A 24,768-nucleotide genomic window follows, 5' to 3' on the forward strand; every position below is an offset into this window, starting at 1 on the left:
CCCCTCCCGGCTGATTGACACAGGAACCAAAACGAGGCTGCAGCGGGGAGCGGAGCTGCTGGGAAGGAGGAAGGGGCGGGGACGAGGGAAGGGCGGGGAGAGAACGCCGCCGTAGCCAATCGCAACGGCGCTTGGGAAAGGTGTGTAACCATAATAAACGAGACGAGGAAAGCTGCTGTCAGTTCTCAAAGGGGGCGCGGCCGGAGAGAGGCGGCGAGAGAAAACGTTATTGGTTAGTGGGCGCGGCCCGTGTCTATAAATGGCTGTGGCCAATGGGGAGTAGGAAGGGGCGTGGTTTTCTAGAGGAGGAGGGAGAGGCAAGTAAGTGGGGCGTAAAGGCTCCCGCTGAGACAGGTAAGCTGGGAGGGAGCAAACCTGGCTCAGGTGGGGCGTCCTTGCAAACCTGTCGGTAGGGTTGCTGTGTTTAAGAACGGCTTTTTTTAAAATGACATTTTAAAAATCTGTCTACAGTGCCTAAAACGTTTTAAAACTGTAGTCTATGCTTACACTCTCTCTAATGCGTTTGTTGACATTTCAGGTAATGCTTTTGATCCTTTTGCAGGACTTCGGGTATCTTGTGATTAGTGTTATTATTGATACTGTTAGTGTAGCAGAGAGTGAAGATTGACTCTGTAGTGGGCTAAAAGAGGTGGTTTCCTTTTTACGCCCCTTGTGGCTGGGAGCATATAACTAAATCGCGTGAGAGTGAAGGGAAAGACAGTACGAAATAAACCGGGTAAGTGTATCAAAGACGGGTCGGCAGCTGGGTTGCCCCGTTAGAAGAAAAATCCAAACGCCACAGTAAGGTAATACTTTCCTTGGGGCCAACTAAACTGTTGCAACTAAACTCTTGCAAAGCAAAGAGCAAGCTTTGGAGTTCTACAGCACTCTACTTCAGGCTGGATGCCTGAAGAATAACCCTACTATAAAGTTTGTCCTGCTGTAACTTATGGCAAATAAATGTAAAAGTGCTACATATTTGTAATACTTGCTATGTATTCAGTGCTTGCTTTTCCATAAGTGCTCAACATGACTTGTATATGTGTATTAATATGTATTTCAGAGGGGTAGCTGTTTATCTTACAGCAGACCTTCAAAAAATAAAAAACTTATGTGCATTTTTGAAGATTAACTGATTTATTGTGATATAAACTTTTATGGGTTAGAGTCCACTTCATCAGATGCATTAGGTGCTGCCCTCATTTGGCAGGTGTGGGTATACATAGAGGTATGTTGTTCTGAATACACACACAAGAAAGCATTTCTTGCACTGTCCCTGCTGTGTTTGAATTTGAGAAAAGAGGGAATGCCTCTACTGCAATGATTACTTTTATACCACGTTTCAACAAAAGTACTTTTTGCTGCAGTACTTTTGTTGAAGAGCAGTTTGCACCAAGACAAAAACAAAAAAATCTAAATAGATAAGATGGCTCATGGTCTAAAAAGAACATAAGATAGACACCACCATCAGCCACTGGAGGGATGCAGTGCTGGGGCTGAATAGAGCCAGTTGCTTTCTCCCTGCTAAAGATAAGAGAATCGCCACTTTAAAAGGTGTCTCTTTGCTCAGCCCTACGTGGAAAGGGAAATGCCAAGAGACGTCATTGCTGATGCACACTGGATAATTGAGAAAGCCAAAGAATACCGGAAAGAAGTCAATATGTGCTTTATTGACTATAGAAAAGCCTTTGATTGCGTCGACCATGTCAAGTTGTGGAATATCATTAGGAAAATGGGTGTCCCAGAACATCCACAGTCCAGACGGAACGTGGTGAAACAGACTGGTTCCAGATTGGCAAAGGAGTAAGACAAGGCTGTATACTTTTTCCTTATTTATTCAACTTAGATGCTGACCATATATACTGAGAGAAGCTGGATTGGAAGAAGATGAGCATGGTTTTAAAGTTGGAGGAAGAAACATCAATAACCTTCACTACGCTGATGACACCACTCTGATAGCTGAGAATGCGGATGATCTGCAAGCTCTAGTAATGAAAGTCAAGGAGCACAGTGAAAAAATGGGACTATGACTAAATGTAAGGAAGACTAAACTAATGACAACAGGTACAGCAACCAGCCTCAGAATTGACAATGAAGACACTGAAGTGATGGATAGCTTCTGCCTTTTAGGATCAGGTCAACCATCAACAGTAAAGGATCCAGCAGTCAAGAAATATGCCACAGACTAGACTTGGTAGGGTTGCAATGAAGGCCTTGGAAAGGATATTTATATGCTATGACATGTCTACACCTACAAAGATTAGAATAGTTCAGACAGTGGTTTACCCTGTGACACTCTATGGATGCGAAAGCTGGACTTTGAAGAAGCAAGATAGAAAAAGCATTGATGCTTTTGAGCTTTGGTGCTGGAGAAGACTTTTGAGGATGCCATGTACGGCCAGGAAAATAAACAAATGGATCGTGGAACAAATCAATCCAGAATTTTCACTCGAGGCACAAATGACCAGGCTCAAACTATCATACTTTGGACACATTATTCGAAGATCCAGCTCCCTTGAGAAGTCAATCATGCTGGGAAAACTTGAAGGAAAGAGAAGGATGATCAGCAGCAAGGTGGACGGACTCGATTACGACAGCAATGAATGCACCACTGATAGACCTTAAAGGCCAAGTGGAAGACAGATCATCCTGGAGATCATCTATCTATGTGGTCGCTAAGAGTTGACACCAACTTGACGGCAATCAATCAATCAATCATCTTTGCTTAATTAGAGTTAGGGTCTGTTAAGATGACACTTATCACCAGCGGTTTTCAAACTATTTGAATTAAAAATCCATTTTTAATAAATACATTTTAAGCCCAGTTAATTGGAGGCACTTTAAAGACTTTCAAAATGGTTTTAAATCCATTAATTTAACCAGTCAATTAAACGTTGCAGCCCTGTTTCCTAGAACTGATATGGATTTCTTAAATTATGAGTTCTTGCTTTTGTGCTAATGTATATAATAATTCAATTTCTATACCGCCCTTCCAAAAATGGCTCAGGGTGGTTTACAAAGAGAAATAAACAAATAAGATGGCTCCCTGTCCCCAAAGGGTTCACATTCTAAAAAGAAACATAAGACACACACCAGCAACAGTCACTGGAAGTACTGTGCTGGGGGTGGATGGGGCCAGTTACTCTCCCCCTGCTAAATAAAGAGAATCACCACGGTAAAAGGTGCCTCTTTGCCCAGTTAGCAGGGGATATGGTATCCCATATCCAGGGGATAGTATATGGCAATTCGGAGAGCCTGAATTCTGCTCTTGCATTCAGAGAAGTTACCATGGAATATTATATTGCACCCCATCTCAGGTGCCCCCTACTGATTCTTGCTCATTAGCTTGGAGTGGCAGGGATGGGGGAGAGAATCAGGATACCCTTTTCTCATGCCGTGAGGGGCAAACAGTCTTTGAAGCATTCAGAGCCTTAACACTGGTTGCTCTTCTTCTGACTTTTGAGGCAGCAAATTGAAGTCCGTTCTTGGCAAGTGGAGGAAGAGTATCTTCTGTCTGCCAGCCTGCTGCTGCAGCTGGCTCTAGAGCAAGATTGAAAGGTTAGCCATGCGTTATTTGATCTTTTGTGTAACTGTCAGCAGGTGTTCCTTACCGCTTTCCAGCAGGACAAGAAAATCTGTTAATCCAGAGATCGCTTTATATAAGAGAGAAAGGTGGGCTTTTAAACATTACTGATGGTTTCAGTCTCCTTGCAAAGGATTTTATTGGAAAGTGTGAAAAATTTCATAAACTGCAGGGGTATGTGCATGAGTCTCAGATGGAAACTGCGATGGGAGGAGAGCTGGTGTTGTGGTAGCAAGCATGAATTGTCCCCTTTGCTAAGCAGGGTCCATCCTGGTTTGTATTTGAAGGGGAGACTGCATGTGTGAGCACTGTAAGGTATGGGACTGTCTGCTCTGGGAAGAGTATCTGCATGTTTGCGCGTGGAAGGTTCCAAGTTCCCTCCCTGGCATCTCCGGATAGGACCGAGGGAGACTCCTTCCTGCAGCCTTGGAGAAGTCACTGCCAGTCTGTATAGACAATATTGAGCTAGAATTGATGGACCAATGGTATAGGGCAGCTTCCTATGTTCCTATGCTCCTGGTATAGTGAAAGCAAAGCAGCACAATATGCTATTTATCTGGAGGCTCACACAGTTCCCCTTTGAAAATAAATTGCTCTTTTGGACTGAAGAGCTGGAAAGAATGATTGGTTGGCCTCAAGCAGTTGATAACGCCCTGTCAGAAGTAAGTGCTGTCGAAACTGGCCCCTTGTACTTTGAGGAGTTAGTAGTCAAGCTTTTGAGACTTGCAGAATTCTTGATTTAAGGGTGCCTTCTTCAGGCACAAACAGAAACAAAAAGTGGGCACAAGCAGAGGTGTGTGTGTGTGTGTGTGAGAGAGAGAGAGAGAGAGAGAGAGAAACCTACCACCCACCCCTTTAAAAAATCTTTTTAAAGGCTACTCATAAGGCCCCAATCCAGGTTACATTGTCTTACTGAAGCAGAGCCTTTTCTTTGGTGGCCCCAGGGTTGGGAAATTGCCCTCCTCTGAAATGTCCATTGCTGGTTTCCTTATCACTGGTCTATCAATGGAAGCAGATGAATACGAATACGACGACCAATATTTATATCATCCCCTGCTAACTGGGCAAAGAGGCACTTTTTACCATGGTGATTCTCTTTATTTAGCAGGGGGAGAGTAACTGGCCCTATCCACCCCCAGCACAGTACTTCCAGTGGCTGTTGCTGGTATCTGCCTTATGTTTCTTTTTAGAATGTGAGCCCTTTGGGGACAGGGAACCATCTTATTTGTTTATCTCTCTTTGTAAACCGCCCTGAGCCATTTTCGGAAGGGCGGTATAGAAATCGAATTAATAATAATAAATAATAATAATAGTATATTACAATTTTTCAACAAAATGTTCCCCAAGCGGTTTACATCGATGTAAATAAATAAAGTGGCTCCCTGTCCCCAAACGGCTCACAAACTTAAAAAGAAACAAGAGGTAGAAACCAGCAACAGCCACTGGAGAGATGCTGTGCTAGGGATGGATAGGGCCAGTTGCTCTCCCCCGGCCAAATAAAGAGAATTGCCACTTTTAAAAGGTGCCTCTTTGCTCAGTTAGCAGTGGTCATGAAGACCTGTGTATCCTGACGTGTATTTGAGGACTTAACTGCAGATTATCCCCTCACCCATTGCTTCTGTGTAGCTTCAAATAATCAAATTTATTTATTTAATAAATGTACTGCCTGACACCAAAGGCTATAGGCGGTCCGCAAAATATTTGTATTACAGTATTTGTATCCCTAAGCCACCTAATGGTGCAGCGGGGAAATGACCCGATGATCAAGCCAAAGGTTGCCGATTCGAATCCCCTCTGGCATGTTTCCCAGACTATGGGAAACACCTGTATCGGGCAGCAGCGATATAGAAAGATGCTGGAAGGCATCATTTCATACTGCACGGGAGATAGCAATGGTCAACCCCTCCTGTATTCTACCAAAGACAACCACAGGGCTCTGTGGTCGCCAGGAGTCGACACTGACTTGCCAGCACACTTTATTTTATTTATATCCCTAATTTTTTTGTTGAAAGGTTGTATAGAAATGTTGTAAAATAAAACCATTCCTCCTTCTCACCCTACACCCTCCTAGTGTAGTTGAGTGGGGTGGGGTTGGGGGCCTTCTGCACATCCTGCTATCTGAGTTGTGCTTGGCAGAATCTCTTGGAAGGGTCTCTTCCACGGTGGCTGCAGATTTCGCTGCCCTGGGAGATCGGTCTGTCTCCCTCTCCTTCTATGTGTGCCGCCACCACCTGACAATGTGTTTGTTCCAGCAGGCCTCTTGCTTAACTCGCAGCTGAAGCTACTCTGCCAGACCTCCTCTTGGTTGTATTTTGATCTGTTGGTCGTCCTCGGCATTTAAATAGTATTGCAATGTTATTAACTCCTGTGTTAGCCACCTTGAGAGTTTCCTATGAATTGGAAAGGCGGGATGGAAATCCCTTATTTCAGGGGCTATCAAACTTGGGTCCCCAAGTGGTGGTGGTGGTGAAGATCAGTAAGATACCGCTTTTCAACAAAAATAAAAAGTTTCCAAAGCAGTTTACATAGAAATAAGGTGGTACCCTGCCCCTAAAGGGCTCATGGGCTGAAAATAAACACAAGGGAGACACCAGCAAAAGCCACTGGTGCGATGCTCTTCTGGAGTTGGATAGAGATAGTTGCTCTCCCCCTATTAGATTATAAAAGAACCATCAATGTAAAAGGTTCCTTTTTGCCCATTTAGCGGAACATAGGAAGCTGCCATATACTGAGTCAGACTATTGGGGTCTCAAGCTCAGTATTGTCTTCACAGACTGGCAGTGGCTTCTCCAAGGTTGCAGACAGGAATCTCTCTCAGCCCTATCTTGGAGAAGCCAGGGAGGGAACTTGGAACCTTCTGCTCTTCCCAGAGCAGCCCCATCCCCGAAGGGGGATATCTTACAGTGCTGACACATCAAGTCTCCAATTCATATGCAACCAGAGCAGACCCTGCTTAGCTAAAGGGACAAGTCATGTTTGCTACCACAAGACCAGTTGTCCTCTTCTTTAGATAGCCAATGGCCATTGTGGCAGGGGATGATGGGGCCTTGCATTCCCACAACATCTGAGGATCTGATTTTGAGAACCTTCACTTTCTGAAATAAAAATATTTCCCTAGGCCTCCTGTTGACCTCTTCCTGCTTCTTCTACCACCTCCTTTTCTAAGCCCTTCTCCCTGCCTCACAGGGCAGTGAATGTGTCCATATAGGTGCAGGTGCAGAAATAACGTATTTCTGGGGGTAGAAATTTAGCTTTTTGAGAACTGGACGTTCAATTGTGTTTAAAACAGACCAAGTTGCTAGTTCCTGTGGTATTTCTTAATGAAACTGAAGGTGTTTCACAGTTCCCAACACCATCCTTAAGCCAAACTGATTGTTCCTTTGCTGAAATAGCAGCTTTCTTACATTCTTTAAAAAAAAAATGGCAGGAAAAGGTTGGAACATGGACGAATGTGTGCTCAGAGGTTACAACCCAAAATCTTCTTACCAGTAGGTATTACGGCAACTAAATCTCCACCTCTATCATGTTTCCCCATCAGTACTTATTTTTTAAGCTTACAGAGGCCCACTGCAAAGGGCCAAGTTTATTTTTAAAACAAAAAAAATTTCACCCGGATAACCCGTTTCATGCCAAAGGAAGCTAAATTCCATGTCCTTTGTTGGCGCTTATTACAAAAATAAAAGCATAACATTTCTGTTAGCTGTGGGGAAGCTAAAGCCCACCTTGCTGACATCTGAAAAATTTATTCCACAATCTAATCTCATAAACTTAGTTTATGAGATTAGAGCAGGCATTGCCTACAGACTTTCAAGTATAATACTGATGCCATGAGGACTAGTAACTTGGTGGGGTGTGTCTTTTTTTAAAAATGAAACCCGATTCTGAATAAATTTAATTCTGCTTCTAGAATTAAGTTGTGTGGTGTGTTTTTTCCTGTGGGAGGAGAGCTGGTCTTGTGGTAGCAAATATGACTTGTCCACTTTGCTAAGCAGGGTCTGCCCTGGTTTGCATTTGAATGGGAGACTACATGTGAGCACTGTAAATCGGGGATAGGGCCACTCTGGGTAGAGCATGCTTGCATGCAGAAGGTTCCAAGTTCCCTCTTTGGCATTTCCAATAGGGCTGAGAGAGAGTCCTGCCTGTAAGCTTGGAGAATCTGCTGCCAGTCCATGGAGACAATACTGAACAAGATGGACCAAGGGTCTGACTCTATATATGAGACAATTTCCTATGTTCCTGCACTTGTGTGGGCTTGGGGAATATACAGAGCCCTGATGAGCCCTGTATCTCTTATATATAGGTGGATATTCCAGGTGTACAGCTGCTCTTACGTCTGCTCATTACTTGTCCATCCATCATCTGTTGACCAAGAGGAGTTGATGTGGTCGAGGCTGTGCCTTAAGGCAGGGGAGGTCAAACTTGGGTCCCCAGTTGCAGTCCAACGACCCCTGCCACAACAACTTAGCCAAGGCTTTTATTTTGATTTGTGAAGTGCTTCTTTTCCCTTCTGTTCCAGACCCATACTCTCCATCGGACAATGTCGTCTCCTGAAATTGCTTCCCTCTCTTGGGGCCGGATGACGGTGAAAGGCTGCGTGACGACGTACAAGGACTGCAAAGTGTGGCCTGGTGGCAGCCGTGCATGGGATTGGAGAGAAACAGGAACTGATGTAGGTGTCTTCCTATGGGGAAGCCAAATAGTCTCAATCTGGGAGAGATTCTTTTTAGTCTGAAATTAAGAGAGCTGCTGCAGGTCAGAGTTCGTTTGTTTATTTATTTTACATTTATAACCCACTTTTCCTCCGAGGAGCTCAGAGCAGTGTACATGGTTATTTATGTACATGGTTAATCCCCATTCAACCATGAAACTCACTGGGTGACTCTGGGCCAGTCATGTATCTCTCAGCCTAACCTACCTCACAGGGTAGTTGTGGGGATAAAAATAACCATGTACATCGCTCTGAGCTCCTTGGAGGAAGAGCGGGATGTAAGTGTAAAAATAAATTTAAAAAATAAATAAATCCCCAGCCATCGGGTCATTGTGGTCAGTGATGTTGGGAGTTGCAGTCCAAAACAAGAAATTACTTAAGACTGCAGGTAGCCTAATATTTTTAAAGTAATGCTGTTACTTTACAAGAGGGAACCTGAAGAGGGGAGAAAACAGGAAGAAAGAAAAGATTGCTATAGTGTGTATGTAGGAAGAGGGCAAGGTTCATTGTCATGTATTAAATGCAATTTACTCTGAGCTGGTTCGGATAGCTTACCTGCCCTTGAGACCTGAAAGGGGACATTCCGTGACAACACCCATCTTGCCTGGAAACCATCTCAATGTCCTCCCAACTCGTCTCCTTATTGTGGCTGGGGATGATGGGAGTTGTAATCCAACCATATCTAGGGACCCAAGTTTGAGGAGTACTACTACGATGAATACTTATACTGCTTTTCAACCCAAATTCTCAAAGGGGTTTACATAGAAGAATAAATAAGAAATCGGATAGTTCCCTCCCTGTCCCCAAAGGGCTCACAATCTAAAAGAAACATAAGGGAGACACCAGTAACAGCCACTGGAGGTATGCTGTGCTGAGGATGGATAGGGCCAGTTGCTCTCCCCCTGCTAAATATGAGAGAATTACCACTTAAGAAGTGCCTCTTTGCTCTAGCAGCAGAACCTGTAGTTTAGAATAATGTGTATTAGTGCTGGAATTAGCAAGTATTTTAGCATGTTATATTGAATTTTTCACCCAATTTTTCTTATTATTTTATCATTATTTTGCTGGCTTGTCCTTGTGTACAGGGAAAAGTGAAGCACAGCAATGTAGCTGTAGAACTTTGTACACTGCCTTTTTACTCCAAACCATTCTGTCATTTGTTTACTTAAATCCAAAAGGTCAGTGCAAAGTGTATACAGGTTTACAACATGAAAAAACCCAGTTACTGGTACAGGCCAGGAGCGGAACTGCCTGCTGCATCAGCAGAACTGCCAGGAAACGGCTTATAGTTGTCATATTTACCTGAATAGAAGACTACTCTGAACTTAAAATGACTTAAAATGGTAACAGGCATGACTTGTCCCCGTAGCTAAGCAGGGTCCACTCTGGCTTGCATGTGAATGGGAGACGAGAAGTGTGAGCACTGTAAGATATTCCCCTCAGGGGATGGAGCCCCTCTGGGAAGAGCAGAAGGTTCCACGTTCCCTGCCTGGCAGCATCTCCAAGATCGGGCTGAGAGAGATTCCTGCCTGCAACCCTGGAGAAGCCGCTGCCAGTCTGTGTAGACAATACTGAGCTAGATAGACCAATGGTCCGACTCAGTTTATGGCAGCTTCCTATGTTCCTATGACTCCTTTAAAAACCGAGGTATATATAAAAATATATCTCTTTTTACCTTGGTTAGAAGAGGACTCTGTATTTAAGACAACCCACTCGAAAATACTACTAGTGCTACAAATATTTATATACCACTTTTCAACAAAAATTCCCAAAGTAGTTTACTTGGAGATAAAATAAATAAATAAATGAGATGGTACCTTTTCTCAGAAGGGCTCATAGTCTAAAAGAAAATATAAGAGATAATGTAAATGTAATAAGCAATAAATAATAAGATAGGCTCTATCAACAACCACTGTTGGGATGCTGTGCTGGGGCTGGATAGGGCTAGTTGCTCTCTCCCTGGTAAATAAAGAGGACCACCACTTTAAAAAGGCGCCTCTTTACTCAGTTGGCAAGAGACCTGCTCAGTTAGAGGTTAAATAAAATATTATTATTATTTGATATACCACCTGATGCCAAAGGCTCTAGGTGGTTCACAAAAACAAACACAATAAAACCAAAACAAATGATTAAAATGGCAATAAAATTTTTTTAACACATTCAGGGATCACTAAAAGCCTGGCTTAAAAAATGTGCCTTAAGAGCTCTTTTGAAGGCTTGGTAAAGATGTTAAAAAAATGAATGTCTATAGGGAGAGCATTCCACAGCCCTGGAGCGACTACAGAGAGCTGGCGGTATATGGAAACCGACCTCACTTGATGATCTTAATGTGTGGTGGGGATCATGCAGAAGGAGGTGCTCTTCCAGGTAACCCAGTCCTAAGCCATTTAGGGCTTTAAAGGTAATTTCTAGCACTTTGTATTTTGCCCGGAAACCTATTGGCAGCCAATGTAACTGTTTCAAAACAGGCATAATATGGTCTCTCCAAGAAACCCCGGAGACCAATCTAGCCACTGCATTTTGGACCAACTGAAGTTTTTGTACTACATACAAAGGCAGCCCCACGTAGAGTGCATTGCAGTAGTCAAGCCTAGAGATTACCAGAGAGTGCACCACAGTTCTGAGATCATTATCTTTAAGGAACGTACGCAGCTGTCATATCAACCGAAGTTGATAAAAAGCGAAGTTAATAAAAAGGCCATAGCCGCAACCTGAGAAACCAGAATGAGGCCGGGATCCAGCCAGAAGCACTCCCAAGCTACATACCTGTTCCTTCAGTGGGGAGTGCAACCCCATTCAGAACAGGAAGATCTATAACGTCCCTTAAAGTATGACCCCTTACCATAAGTACCTCCGTCTTGCTTGCATTCAGCTTCAATTTATTATCTTTCATCCAGTCCATTACTGCCTGTAGGCAGGCATTTAGTGGGGGCTATGTCATTTCCTGGTGATGATGTCATGGAGAAATAGATTTGGGTGTCAACAGCATATTGATAACACCCTGCTCCAAATCGCCTGTTGATCTCACCCAGCGGTTTCATGTAGATGTTAAAAAATGGTTTTGTGTATGTTTTAAACTTGTTTTTATGTTATTGTTAACCACCCAGAGATGGAAGTTTGGGGCAGTGTACAAATCTGAGAACTAAATAAAATAAAATAAAATAAAAAGCATCAGAAGGTGGTGCCCCTTGAGGGAGACCATACAATAGCTCTCGTTTCAGAGAGCACCTATCTCTGAGCGACACCATCTGGAATCTCCCTGAGAGATAGGAACGGAACCACTGCAAAGCTGTGCCACCTATTCCCAAATCCCCCAAGCATCCAGAAGGATACTATGGTCAATAGTATTGGAAGCCACAGAGAGGTCCAAAAGAACCAACAGAGTCACACTCCCTCTGTCCATTCCTTGGTAGAGATCATCCATCAGGCCCCACCAAGGCTGTCTGTACCCCATAGCCCACTCTAAAGCCAGTTTGAAATGGATCTAGAGATAACCAGTGTCATCCAAAACTTGTATTAAATAGAGGTTAAATACAAATTATATTTACCTGAATGATGAGGAGACTGAATTTAAAATGAGCCCCAGTTTCTCAAAGCAGAGAACCTGGGGAAAACCTAGTCTTGGCTTCATGTAAATACAGCACATAAGGTAATCACCCCAAAATGGTACAGACAGTGTGTAACTCTGTGAGGATTCTTTTGAAAACGACTGGAAGCACAGCAGTTATATGTTGAATATTTTTCCTGCAAAAAGCAAATATTGGGCAGCTTCAGATGAATGCTAGCCTGCACACACGGTCTGGATGGGGTTGTGTTGAGAATGTTCCTGTCCTCATATTACAGGGGAACGTCTCAATGTGCTGTTGGCACATCCCTTAATTGCATGGGGGGGGGGATTCAGATGAACAACACCCCCACCCACATGATTAAGGGATGCCCCAAGAGTGGATGAACATAAGAATAGCCCTGCTGGATCAGGCCCAAGGCCCAACCAGCTTCCTGCTTCACACAGTGAGCTCTAATCTTTTACCTCTATGTGCACTTCTGGTACCAGTGAGTAGTGTTTGTCTGCACACCATTGTTTCCTTTCTATCCCACCCAAATCTGGCCACCAAGCTCTTACATATTCATTCGGACGGGGGTGGGTGGGGCAAAGACAGTGACAGGGGCTGATGGGAGTTGTAATCCAACAGCAGTGGGAGAGTCTCAAGTTGTTGGTCACTTGCGCAGCAAACAGCACCACGAATGACTGAAAGCATGTTGTCACGCTGCCCCTTTGCCAATAGAAGGCAATGCAGTATAAACAAACAGCGATTTTACATTGCCAGTTCTTGGGGAACAACACACTGTGCATCTCTGTTGCTGGATATTTTGGTGTCTCTTATTTTCTCCACCTCCCTTTCCAAAAGTGCTCTGCTTTGCTATGAACCACAAGCCAGCCCCCACAACATCAGGGGCAGTCTGTTTTGTGCTGCCTGCAAATAAAAGCCTCTTTTGCTTCCATTTCCACAGCATCCCTCTCCCCGGAGTGCTGCTTGCAGGCACAACAATCGCAATTACAGCAAACCAACCTTTCCCCCCCCTTTGCCAGGGGTCTGTCATGTGACTCCCATTAGCGTACACCTGGGATGTTTAGCTACAGGAAAGAAAATTTCTTCTCCCTCCCTCCATCTGCCACAAACACACAATTTTGATTATCCCACATGCCAGATCTCTGTGTTGAGAGAAGGTGTGTGTCTGTGATGAAGAGATAATTCATCCCCAACTGGGTTGATCTGTGTTTCTTTCTTCCCCCTCCCCCCTCCGAGTTTAGGGAACGCGTGAGGGATATGACAGAGGCTTATTGAATTACGTATGGTGTGGAGGAAGCAAAGTTTTTCTCTTTCTCACGCACAGTACTAGAACTGGAATTCACCCAAAGAAATCCATTGGCGGGAGATGCGAGGCAGACAGAAAGTATTCCTTCACATGATGCATCATTAATTTGTATTCACTGCCATATGAGCAATTCCAAGGGTAATGGAATCGGACACGTTACCACTTTTTCAATGACTATAGTCATGAGCAAATGTTCAGTCTGATATTCTATATACCCACTGGCAAGAGAACATCACCTCCAAGGCCATGTTTTTACAAAACCCTTCAATATTATAGATGGTGTCTGAAATGAGCAAAATGCATCTGTTCTGTAATGGAATCAGAATTTTTATTTATTTATTTTATTTATATACCGCCCTTCCAAAAATGGCTCCGGGCGGTTTGCATTTGTGGACATCATTTCTGATGGGAAGCGCCGAACCGGCTCGGCCGGAGGCATTCGAGATGGTGAGGTGAGGTGAGGAGCGGTTCCCTAAAAAAGCAGGTAAGGAGCTCCTTACCTACTTGTCCACCACTCTGCTGCTTTTCTGGCAACGGCGCCCGCTCTCCAAAAGGCAGTGTCCACACACACATGGCCAGTGCGCATGTGCGCATGTGCGCATGGCATGCGTGCCAGCCGTGTGTGTGCCACTGCGTGGAGGCTGCAGGGAGCAGTGCTGCAGCCAAGAGCCGGCACCAGCGTCGGAAAAGCAGCAGGTTGGCGGATGAGCAGGTAAGGCACTCCATATCTGCGACTTAAGGGAATGGCTCCTTGCCCTGCCAGAGGCTGCCCAAGTGGACAGACCTCTATAGAATATCAGTTTGAAAACTTCCTTATGGCTACAGTCACTGAACAAGTAACATGCCCAGTTCCGTTACCCTTGGAATTGCTCGTGCAATGTGGTGATGGCCCATAGCTCAAATGTTTTTTTTGAAGGGCCATTAGAGAAAGTCACGGATGAGAAGCCTTTTGCTGGCTTTTCTATTTTCATGGGGGCTTTGTTGAACGTCCATATGTAAAAGCAGTATACCTTTGAATATCAGTTATTGGAGGGGCATCAGCAGGGAAGGGGTCTTGTCTTCATGCGCTGATCTGTGGGCTACCCAGAGGCATCTGGTTTGTACTGTGGAAAATTGAAGGTTGGACCTTTGAATCAGCTGGTATAGTGGCGATGGAATATGCATAATGACAGCATAAGAACAGCCCTGCTGGATCAGGCCCAAGGCCCATCTAGTCCAGCATCCTGTTTCACACAATGGCCCACCAGATGCTGCTGGAAGCCACAGACAGGAGTTGAGGGCATGCCCTCTCTCCTGCTGTTGCTCCCCTGCAACTGGTACCCAGAGGCACCCCACCCCCGAGGCTGGAGGTGGCCTACAGCCCTCCGACTAGTAGCCATTGATAGACTTCTTCTCCATGAAGTGATCCAAACCCCTCTTCAAGCCATCCAGGTTGTTGGCTGTCACCACATCTCGTGGCAGAGAATTCCACAAGTGGATGATGCGTTGTGTGAAAAAGTACTTCCGTTTGTTAGTCCTAGATTTCCTGGCAATCAATTTCATAGGATAACCCCTCGTTCTAGTGTTATGAGAAAGGGAGTAGCATTTCTTTCTATGCACATCCTCCACACCATGCATGATTTTTTAGACCTCTATCATGTCTCCCCACAGTCGTCTTTTTTCTAAACTAAATAGTCACAGGTGTTGTAGCCTTGCCTCATAAGAAAGGTGCTCTAGGCCCACCTGGTTGATAGATCTTGGTTGCCCACTTCTGCACCTTTTCCATTTCTACAGTGTCCTTTTAAAAATGTGAACAGAATTGTACGCAATACTCCAGGTGTGGCCGCACACACCATAGTTTTGTATAAGGGCATTATAATATTAGCCGTTTTATTTTCAATCCCCTTCCTAATGATCCCTAGCATGGAATTGGCCTTTTTCACAGCTGCCGCACATTGAGTTGACACTTTCAACGAGCTGTCCACCACCACCCCAAGATCCCTCTCCTGGTCAGTCACCGACAGCTCAGAGCCCATCAGCATATACTTGAAGTTGGAGTTTTTTGGTCCAATGTGCGTCACTTTACACTTGCTAATATTGAAACAGCTCGAGACAGTTCTCCTTTTTAGACTTTCTTTATTGTGTACAAAAGTGAAGTTAATCCAAAAGGTTGGATCTTTGGTCTGCTCTTACGTTTTTAACCTGCGATTTTCACAATGATGGCACCACCACCCAAGTAGCTAGAAATGCTAGCCACTGCATTGGCCACAAGAGACTTCATAGGACATCCAAGATGAGTATCCGGTTAATGCCCACATGTACCTAGGGTAGAGCTGCCAGTTTGTACATAAACCAACATTTTATTCCATAGGATGGTAAAAATACTGTGGCACTTCTGTTGAAAGTTATAAATAGTCTCAAATATGCTTGAAGTCTATTTAGTACAGCTGCATATTGTGTGCAAACTTCTTGTCTATAAAGGATGGTTTGCCTGCAATATCTTAATATGCAGATTAGCCTCAGCCTGCAGTGTCGGTTTACAAGCCAAGCAAAAAAAAGCAAACAAATGAGATGGAAAAGGCAACTCTAAGTCTTAACTAGTCAGAAGAGGTCATTTTGCTTGAGGATTGCCATTCAGAAAAACTGTTTATGCTGCTTCGCTGCAAAGGAAACAGAATCTACAAGTGTAAAGGGCTGGGGTGTAACGTTGTTAGTGACAGAAAGCCACTCACTAATGTGAGAAAATCACTTATTTAGTGTTCATGCGCTATCTTATACCAGTGAAAGATAATCCCTTAAATATTTGGCCAATCCAATTCAATTCAAGGTTTATTGGAGCTCAATATTTAGTGTTCGTGCAGTGTCTGAAACCAGTGAAAGGTAATCCCTTAAATATTTGGCCATGATTGAGTCAAAATATTGAACTCCAACTATTTTAATAGGAAATCAAAATAATTGGAGCTCAATATTTAGTGTTCATGCAGTGTCTGAAACCAGTGAAAGGTAATCCCTTAAATATTTGGCCAATCCAATTGAATTCAAGGTTTATTACAGTCCATGACCAGCACAACAAGGAAACAAAACAGAACATACAACACAATTCAATATAAAAACATAATACCACTTATATCACAATACCCTAGGGTATATTACTGAAACCACCGAAAGCCTCCCAGTAATATTTGGCCATGATTGAGTCAAAATATTGAGCTCCAATTATTTTAATAGGAAATCAAAATAATTGGAGCTCAATATTTAGTGTTCATGCCATATCTGAAACCAGTGAAAGGTAATCCATTAAATATTTGGCCATGATTGAGTCATAATATTGAGCTCCAACTATTTTAATAGGAAATCAAATCCGTTGAATCAAAAGTGCTTACATTTGGTTGGATCTGTCCTTTCTTCTCTTGTACTCTAAGAAAGCATCATGTTGGCTTAAATACGGGCATCATATTTGGAGGCTGTTTTGTAGCTGTTAGTGATAGGCAATTTATCAGTTAATTTGTAATAACAAAACTTGACATTTTGATAGCACTTCAGAATTTCCAAAAGGCTTGACATATATCAGTCATCCTTGAAACAATCTTACCAGGTCGGTCGGTATTGTTCTTACTATAAGAAAATAAGGCTGAGGAAACTAGAGCTGGCCTGAAGGGATGGGGTGTAGCAGACCCTTTGCATGCAGAGGATCCCAGTTCAGTCCCTGGCAGCATCTCCAGGTAGCACCCAGGGGAGGCGGGGATGCTTCCTGAGTTAGCTGCTGCCAGTCAGTGTAAGCAATACTGAGCTAGATGGACCACCAATAGTCTGACTCAGTATATGGCAGCTCCTTCTGTTCATGTGCCACCTAGTAAATTCATTGCAGAGGTGAGATTTGAATCTGATCTATGGCTGCTTCACTGCACTTGCTCACATGTAACAGGGCAGTGGTGTAATTTGTGTAGTACTGTTTGGTGCAAAAAGTGACTTATTCATTCATTCATTCATTCATTCAATTTCTATATTGCCCTTCCAAAAAATGGCTCAGGGTGGTTTACACAGAGAAATAATAAATAAAAATAAGATGGATCCCTGTCCCCAAAGGGCTCACAGTCTAAAAAGAAACATAAGACAGCAACAGTCACACACCAGCAAAAGTCACTGGAGGGGTACTGTGCTGGGGGTGGATAGGGCCAGTTACTCTCCCCCTGCTAAATAAAGAGAATCACCATGTTGGAAGGTGCCTCTTTGCCAAGTTAGCAGGGGAATTTGCATTTGATTTAAATTTTACCAGCCTCGTATGTTACGTTACACGTTGACCAAGAAAAAAATTCCATAAAATCTCACCCAAGCTATAATAACCCTATCAGTACATGCCATACCAACCATATGGTGGCATAACAGGAAATTCATGTTTCGGGTTAATTCTTGACCTCATCCACAAATGCCAGCCATATTTCATTATAATGATCTTATTTTTTTGCAGACCCATGACTTCTTGTATTGCCAGCTTGGCACCTGGTGGAAACCACACACACAGGCTGTCATTCTCTGCCTGCAAGACCATTCTCTTTGCAGCTAGAGAGGCTCATTTTGTGGAAGACTATCTGACCACTTATCAAACAGCCCACTAGAGAAGTCTCCAGTCATTAAATTGGAGAGGAGAGCTGGTCTTGTGGAAGCAAGCATGAATCGTCCCCTTTGCTAAGCAGGGTCTGCCCTGGTTTGCATTTGAATGGGAGACTACATGCGAGCATGGTAAGATATTCCCCTTAGGGGATGGGGCCGCTCTGGGAAGATCACCTGCCTGTTTGCATGCAAAAGGTTCCAAGTTCCCTCCCTGCTATCTCCAGAGGGGGCCGAGAGAGACTCCTGCCTGTAACCTGGGTGACGCCACTGCTAGTCTATATAGACAGTACTGAGCTAGATGGACCAATGGTCTGACTTGCAAGAACACACTTGTGCAACACTTAGAGCAGCAGATGTGCAGCACTATTTCCGTTGGCTGACATACCCACGCAAGGTACCCAGCCCAGCAAAAATTGTGCAGATTGTTACACAAGAGTAAGCCCATTGGAAATAATGGTCTTACTCTTGCCTGGTGCCATTTCTTCATTTTTTTGCGCAACTTGCATGCACGTAGCATTACTGGGGTGATGTGTCCTTGTGTGGTATATCAGCCAACAGAAATAGTGCTGTGCAGTTGCACATGGGCTGCTTTAAATATTTGCAAATAAATTTTCATCGTGAATAACTGTACATACTGCCTTCTACCCAATCAGACCCTCGGTCCATCTAGCTCAGTATTGTCTACACAGACTGGCAGCAGATACCCCCAAATTGCAGGCATGAGTCCCTCTCAGCTCTATCTTGGAGATGCTGCTAGGGAGGGAACTTAGAACCTTTTGCATGGAAGCATGCAGATGCTCTTCCCCGAGTGGCCCCATCCCTCAAGGGGAATATCTTACACTGCTCATTCATGTCTCCCATTCAAATGCAAACCAGGGTGGACCCTGCTTAGCAAAGGGGACAATCCATGCTTGCTACCACTGCACCAGCTATCCCATACCATGTGTACACTGGCTCACATTCTGCACAGTGCAAAACTAGCAGTAGAAGCCCTGCACATATGTAAACACAAGGCAGCACTGCTCTGGCACAAAGTTGTGCAAATGCAGTTGCACAGCAGGACACCCATTATTTCCTGCAGGTGTCCTATTGCGCATCTGCATTCGCAGAACTTTATTTTTTAGTGGGGCTGCTGCCCTGTGACACAACTCTGGTGCCATTTTTACATGTGCAGGTGGGGCTCCCACCGTCCACACGGCATTGTGCAGAATGTGAGACGCTATGCTGATTGATTGATTGATTGAATACATTTCTATACCGTCCAAAATGCAAGTTCTCTGTACGCAAGATTGTACATACGTTGAACGTAGTTTATGAATAGGACATCTGTGGACCTTTTTGGAGAATAGTTAATACAGGAGCCAGCAGGAGTGGAACATAAGAAGCTAACGGAGTCAGACCATTGGTCTATCTAGCTTAGTATTGTCTTCACAGACTGGCAGCGGCGGCATCTCCACTGGTGGTTGTACTATCTGGGGAAACAAATACTTGTAATTTTTAAAAAATATATACATACATACATACAAGGACCACACCCCTAGAGATGGAAAATAGGCAATAGCATTGCAGTGCTTTCAGTGTGTTATGCTTTTGTTGTCCTATCAGTCTTGCAGTGGCCAAATTTGCAATAGTGTTTTAGAGGCTTTTAATTGTTTTGAAAACACAAAAACTACAATTAAATTTCATTGATGGTGTCAGAGGAATGGAAATGAGAACTGGCAGGGGTATTCTCCAAATGTCACCCCTGGAGAGAGCAAAACAATTTGTTCGTTGTTGCCTTAGCCCTGACCCTACCCCTTTCTTTTGTGCAAAAATGACTGCAATTTTACCCTAATCATTTTGGGGTAGGGAGAAAGCTGTGAGTGTAACAATGCTGTGCCCTATTTCCCATCTCTATGGGAGGTCAACACTGCCAGAAATCATCATGAGTCTTCATTCCCTGAGAATATACCGATGGCCAAGTTTTGTGGGCCTGGCTTCTGGACTAAGTTAACGAACGATCTTAATCACTGATTAAGTATCATTGATACTTCTGCATAAAAACCAGACACAGCACAGCCAACTTCTTTTTTTCTTTCGAAATGCAGCATTTCCCCGGCGTGCAGCCATCAGATGTTGAAGAAGTTGTCCAGAAGGGTGCAAAAACATTAGTGATTGGCCGCGGCATGAGCGAAGCCTTGCAGGTAATTTTGCCAGGTGTGAAGGGGCTAAGGGTCTAGAAGTCTCTGTCACTACAGTTTTGGAGTTTCTAGCTAACACAGTGGGATACTTGGAGGAGAAAATAAGTTGGTAGTCCTTATGATTAGTGTAGATTGTCCCTGTACCTCTTGCCAGGTGAGGCAGTAAAGCAAGGTAATCCAGAGTTGTACATGTTTTCTCTGGCCTAAAGAGGGAGTACATGTTTGCTCTGGCCTAAACAGGGAGACCACTGGGAGAAGACTTGACTCAAATCCGACAGATTACAACATAGAGCATATTTCAAGATCTATGCTCTGACAATACGGGCGGCAAAGAACCTATTCTTTTTGGCTCGTATTGCATCCACAAGTTCACGTCCATCTGAGTTGACAGGGTTGTGAGAGGGCTAGTGAGTGCCCTTACTCCCTTGAATCAGAATTACCCGCTATGATGTGTGTAATGATTCCCCCCCCCCTTCATTAATTTGGTTTCTATACTGACCTTCCAAAAATGGCTCAGGGCAGTTTACACAGAGAAATAATAAATAAATAAGATGGCTCCCTGTCCCCAAAGGGCTCACAATCTAAAAAGAAACATAAGACAGACAACAGCAACAGTCACTGGAAGTACTGTGCTGGGGGTGGAGAGGACCAGTTACTCTCCCCCTGCTAAATAAAGATAATCACCACATTAAAAGGTGCCTCTTTGCCAAGTAAGCAGGGTTTAGCAGGGGTTTGTGGATAAAATCTCTCGTATTCGGGTCGGATTTAGACCCCACAATTAGTGCAGTGTCTGAATCGGAGGTGTCCAGTGACTCTTATGTGGTTAGGCTGAATCAGTCTAACTCATGAGGATGTGGACAAGCTGCTTGGAGCCTACCACCTGTTCTCTTAACCCTTACCCAACATGGTTAATACTATCTGGCAGGGAGGTTGTTGTAGAAGGCCTAGTAGAGTTCATAAATGCTTCTTTGAGGGAGGGCAGGATGCTTCCTTGCCTTAAGGAGGCAGTTATTAGACTACTGAAGAAGCCTGCCTTGGATTCCTCAGAGTTGAGCAAGGTAATTGAGAGGGTGGTGGCCTCCCAACTCCAGGCAATCTTGGATGAAACTGATTATCTAGACCCGTTTCAGACCGGTTTGGGGGTGGGTTATGGGGTTGAGACTGCCTTGGTCGGCCTGATGGATGATCTCCAATTGGGAATTGACAGAGGAAGTGTGACTCTGTTGGTCCTTTTGGACCTCTCAGCAGCTTTTGATACTATCGACCATAGTATCCTTCTGGAGCATCTGAGGGGGTTGGGGGTGGGAGGCACTGCTTTGCAGTGGTTCCACTCTTACCTCTTGGCCGATTTCAGATGGTGTCCCTTGAGGACTGTTCTTCAAAATCTGAACTTCGGTATGGTGTCCCTCAGGGCTCCATATTGTTTCTGATGTTGTTTAACATCTATATGAAACCGCTGGGAGAGATCATCAGGAGATTTGATGAAGGGTATTATCAGTATGCTGATGACACCCAAATCTATTTCTCCATGTCAGCATCATCAGGAGAAGGCATAACCTCCCTAAATGCCTGCCTGGAGGCAGTGATGGGCTGGATGAGAGGTAACAGGCTGAGGCTGAATCCAGATAAGATGGAGGTACTTATTGTGCCGGTGATTTTGATCTGCCTGTTCTGGATGGGGTCACACTTCCCCAGAAGGAACAGGTACGCAGTCTGGAGATGCTTCTGGACACAAAACTCTCCCTGGTGTCCCAGGTTGAGGAGTGGCCAGAGGTGCCTTTTATCAGCTTCGGTTGATATGCCAGCTGCATCCGTTTCTTGAGATAAATGACCTCAGAACAGTGGTACATCTGCTGGTCACCTCCAGACTTGACTACTGCAATGTGTTCTATGTGGGGCTGCCTTTGTATATAGTCCGGAAACTGCAGTTAGTCCAGAGTGTGGCAGTCAGATTGGTCTCTGGCTGGGTCATCTCAGAGAGACCATATCACTCCCATTTTAAAAGATCTACACTGGCTGCCGATAAGTTTCTGGGCAAAGTACAAGGCTTTAGTTATAACCTATAAAGCCCTAAACAGCTTGGGCCCTGGGTATTTTAGAGAATGTCTTCTTTGCTATGAACCACACCGCCCATTGAGATCATCTGGAGAGGTCCGTCTGCAGTTGCCACCGGCTCATCTGGTGGCTACTTGTGGACGGGCCTTCTCCATTGCTGCCCCGAGGCTTTGGAACACACTTCCTGCTGAAATAAGAGCCTCCCCATCTCTTACAACTTTAAAAAAGGCAGTCAAGATGCATTTGTTCACCCAGGCTTTTAATTAGATACTGTTTTAATTGTGTTTTCATAGTTTTAACTTTTTAAATTTTATTTGTTGAAATATTTTAATCTTTTTATTGGTTGCTTTTATTGTTTTGTTGTAAACCGCCCAGAGAACTTGCATTTTAGGCGGTATAAGAATGTGTTAGTTAAATGAATGAATGAATGGGAAACCCCTCCTGTATTCTCCTGAAGACAACCACAGGGCCCTGTGATTGCCAGGAGTTGACACCAACTTGACGGCACACTTTAAAGAGGAAAAGAGACAGGAGGAAGATACTAAATTGATATTTGTACCTATATTATTTGACATAATTAGAAATATTGTATTTGATACTGAAATGTCTTTGCCTTTGACAGTTGCCACCCAATAATACTGGACTATTTTTATTAGTTTTTTTATATGGCACATGGTGCTTTACAGCAGGATAGATTGGTTTAAATCACTAAGGGGGAGAAAGACCATTTTAAATAACTGATTTATATCAAAACATGCCATTTATTTTGTAGATACATTTGAAATAAAAAGGTGTACTAGAGTCGTAAATATTTACTCTCTCTAATTGCCGATGGCAGAGATTGGATAGTTACTAGACATAAAATGGGAGGGAAAGGTCACCCACATGGATCAGTGAACAACGTAAGGGCCATTCACACATTATGATCAGCACTCATCTAATGAGTGTGCAGTGTGTGCACAAGTACAGATCGATACACAGGAACAGTCATTCACATGTCATGCTGAACGCAGGTATAGAAGTACACTTCCTTCCTGTCCCATGCATTTGAAGGGCCTGCATCCAGGTTCACTTTTAGCAAGTACACAGGTACAGTCATTCCAACAAAACACGTACTAGTGCACAGACATTCATACAGCATAATGTTTGAATTGGGCTATAGGACCATGGGAAACTGTCTCGCATCAGGTCAGGCCACTGGTCCATCTAGCTCAGTATTGGCTATAAGGACCAGGTTCCAAATATTTTCTATTTCTATAAGGACCGGGTTCCAAATATTTTCCCAGCCCTAACTGAAGATGTCAGGGATTGGAACTTAAGACCTTCTGCATGCAAAGCAGATGCTTTAGCACTATGTTACGGTCCCATCCCCACACCTGTGCTGACTTGCCCGTAGTCCCTGGCCCCTGCTTTTGAGCCACAATAAGTGCTAAACTATTATTTTTTATGACAGATGAAGTTCTTACTTTACAAAGAAAAGCAGCCTTCCATCAATTTGAGTGCCCTAAGTTCAGTTTTAAGAAATTATATATTGGAATTCAGTTCAGATTTCATGTTAAACCAGGTTATTAAACTTATAATAAAAGTTTAAACCTGTTGTTTTTTAAAAAGTAATTTGCTAGAACTTCAAACAATCAGAAACTTCAAACAATCAGATTTAAGGTTTTTCAAAATTCACCTTCTCTACGAGGAAAAGCTGAAATATTCGCTTTAGAAGCAAAGAAACTTGGCAGGACATGATGGAAGTTTAGACAATTATGCACAATGTGAAGCAAATGGAGAGAGACAAATGGGATTCCTGGAAGCATCACTGTGGGAAACAGAACCTGCTTTTGCTAGACCTTTGCTACGGTCCAGCAGGGCTCTTCTTAGGTCCCTACCTGATTCCATCCCTTTTCTTCCTCCCACTTCCTCAAGGTGCCGTCGTCAACGGTGGACTACCTGAAGCAACATGGGATTGATGTGCTGGTGCTCCAGACAGAGAAGGCTGTGAAAGAGTACAACACACTAGCCTCCCAGGGTGCCAAAGTGGGTGGCGTCTTCCACTCCACTTGCTAGGCTGCTCAATGCAGCTCCGTTTCCCACCATCTTGTGCCTCGGGGTGAATAAAAGAGTGTCGTCTCATGCCAGCCTGCAGCTTCTGCATTTCTCGGCTTTTGCCGAGACCTGAAACCTCTGGAGAAAAGTTGGGGGAAGCGATAGCCCCCTCAAGCACTTCGGCATCCAAAGGAAACCGAGTACCCAGGCAAACTGGATGCCAATAGCAACAGGGAAAGTGGAGAGGCTGTATCCTGCCCCATGCATTCCGCAGGGCTCAAGTGCCTTCTCTTTTAGAGGGATTTGTGTACAAGATTCCACACAAGATGGCCATGGAAGCCTAACCGAGGAACAACTGCACTATGATACTGATTGGTAAAAAAAAAAGTCACCCTCCTCCTCACCCCACTGCTGACTCATGCTAGCCAGTGCATGACACAGCAGTGTTTTGCTACACAGCTCACACTATTGCATTGGCACACAGAGACTTTGCCGCAGTTGCTGTCTGCTTTTAACCTTCCACAACTACATTGAGCATTTATATAGCCCTTTCTGGGGTCCAAAGTGCTTCCTATGAATTATAAAGGTTGCAACTGGATTACAAAGCTGTAAGGTAGGGGTTCTCAACATTGGATGCTGTTGGACTACAGCACCCATCATCCCCAGCCCCAATGGCCTTTGGCTGGGAGTGATGGGATTTGTAGCCCAGCATCTGGGGATCAAACATTGAGAACCCC

General features: G+C 44.0%; 1 protein-coding gene across 4 annotated transcripts; it reads left to right on the forward strand.

The window, feature by feature from the left end:
* The first annotated feature begins 95 nt into the window (after nt 1-95).
* AAMDC (adipogenesis associated Mth938 domain containing) lies at nt 96-24,118 on the forward strand. Of its 4 annotated transcripts, none has more exons than XM_053305448.1 (4): nt 96-232; nt 8,100-8,252; nt 19,847-19,942; nt 23,912-24,118. In XM_053305448.1, exons 2-4 carry the CDS (start codon nt 8,121-8,123, stop codon nt 24,050-24,052), a joined length of 369 nt encoding a protein of 122 aa, XP_053161423.1. In that variant the 5' UTR covers nt 96-232; nt 8,100-8,120; the 3' UTR covers nt 24,053-24,118. The 4 variants fall into 4 exon arrangements, with proteins under 4 accessions (XP_053161423.1, XP_053161424.1, XP_053161426.1 ...); XM_053305449.1 differs by having other exon boundaries at nt 214-354; XM_053305451.1 differs by lacking the exon at nt 96-232 and adding an exon at nt 3,465-3,558.
* The last annotated feature ends 650 nt before the right edge of the window (nt 24,119-24,768 follow it).

Source organism: Hemicordylus capensis, chromosome 3, assembly GCF_027244095.1.
Source record: "Hemicordylus capensis ecotype Gifberg chromosome 3, rHemCap1.1.pri, whole genome shotgun sequence".
In the NCBI taxonomy this organism is placed as follows: Eukaryota; Metazoa; Chordata; class Lepidosauria; order Squamata; family Cordylidae; genus Hemicordylus; species Hemicordylus capensis.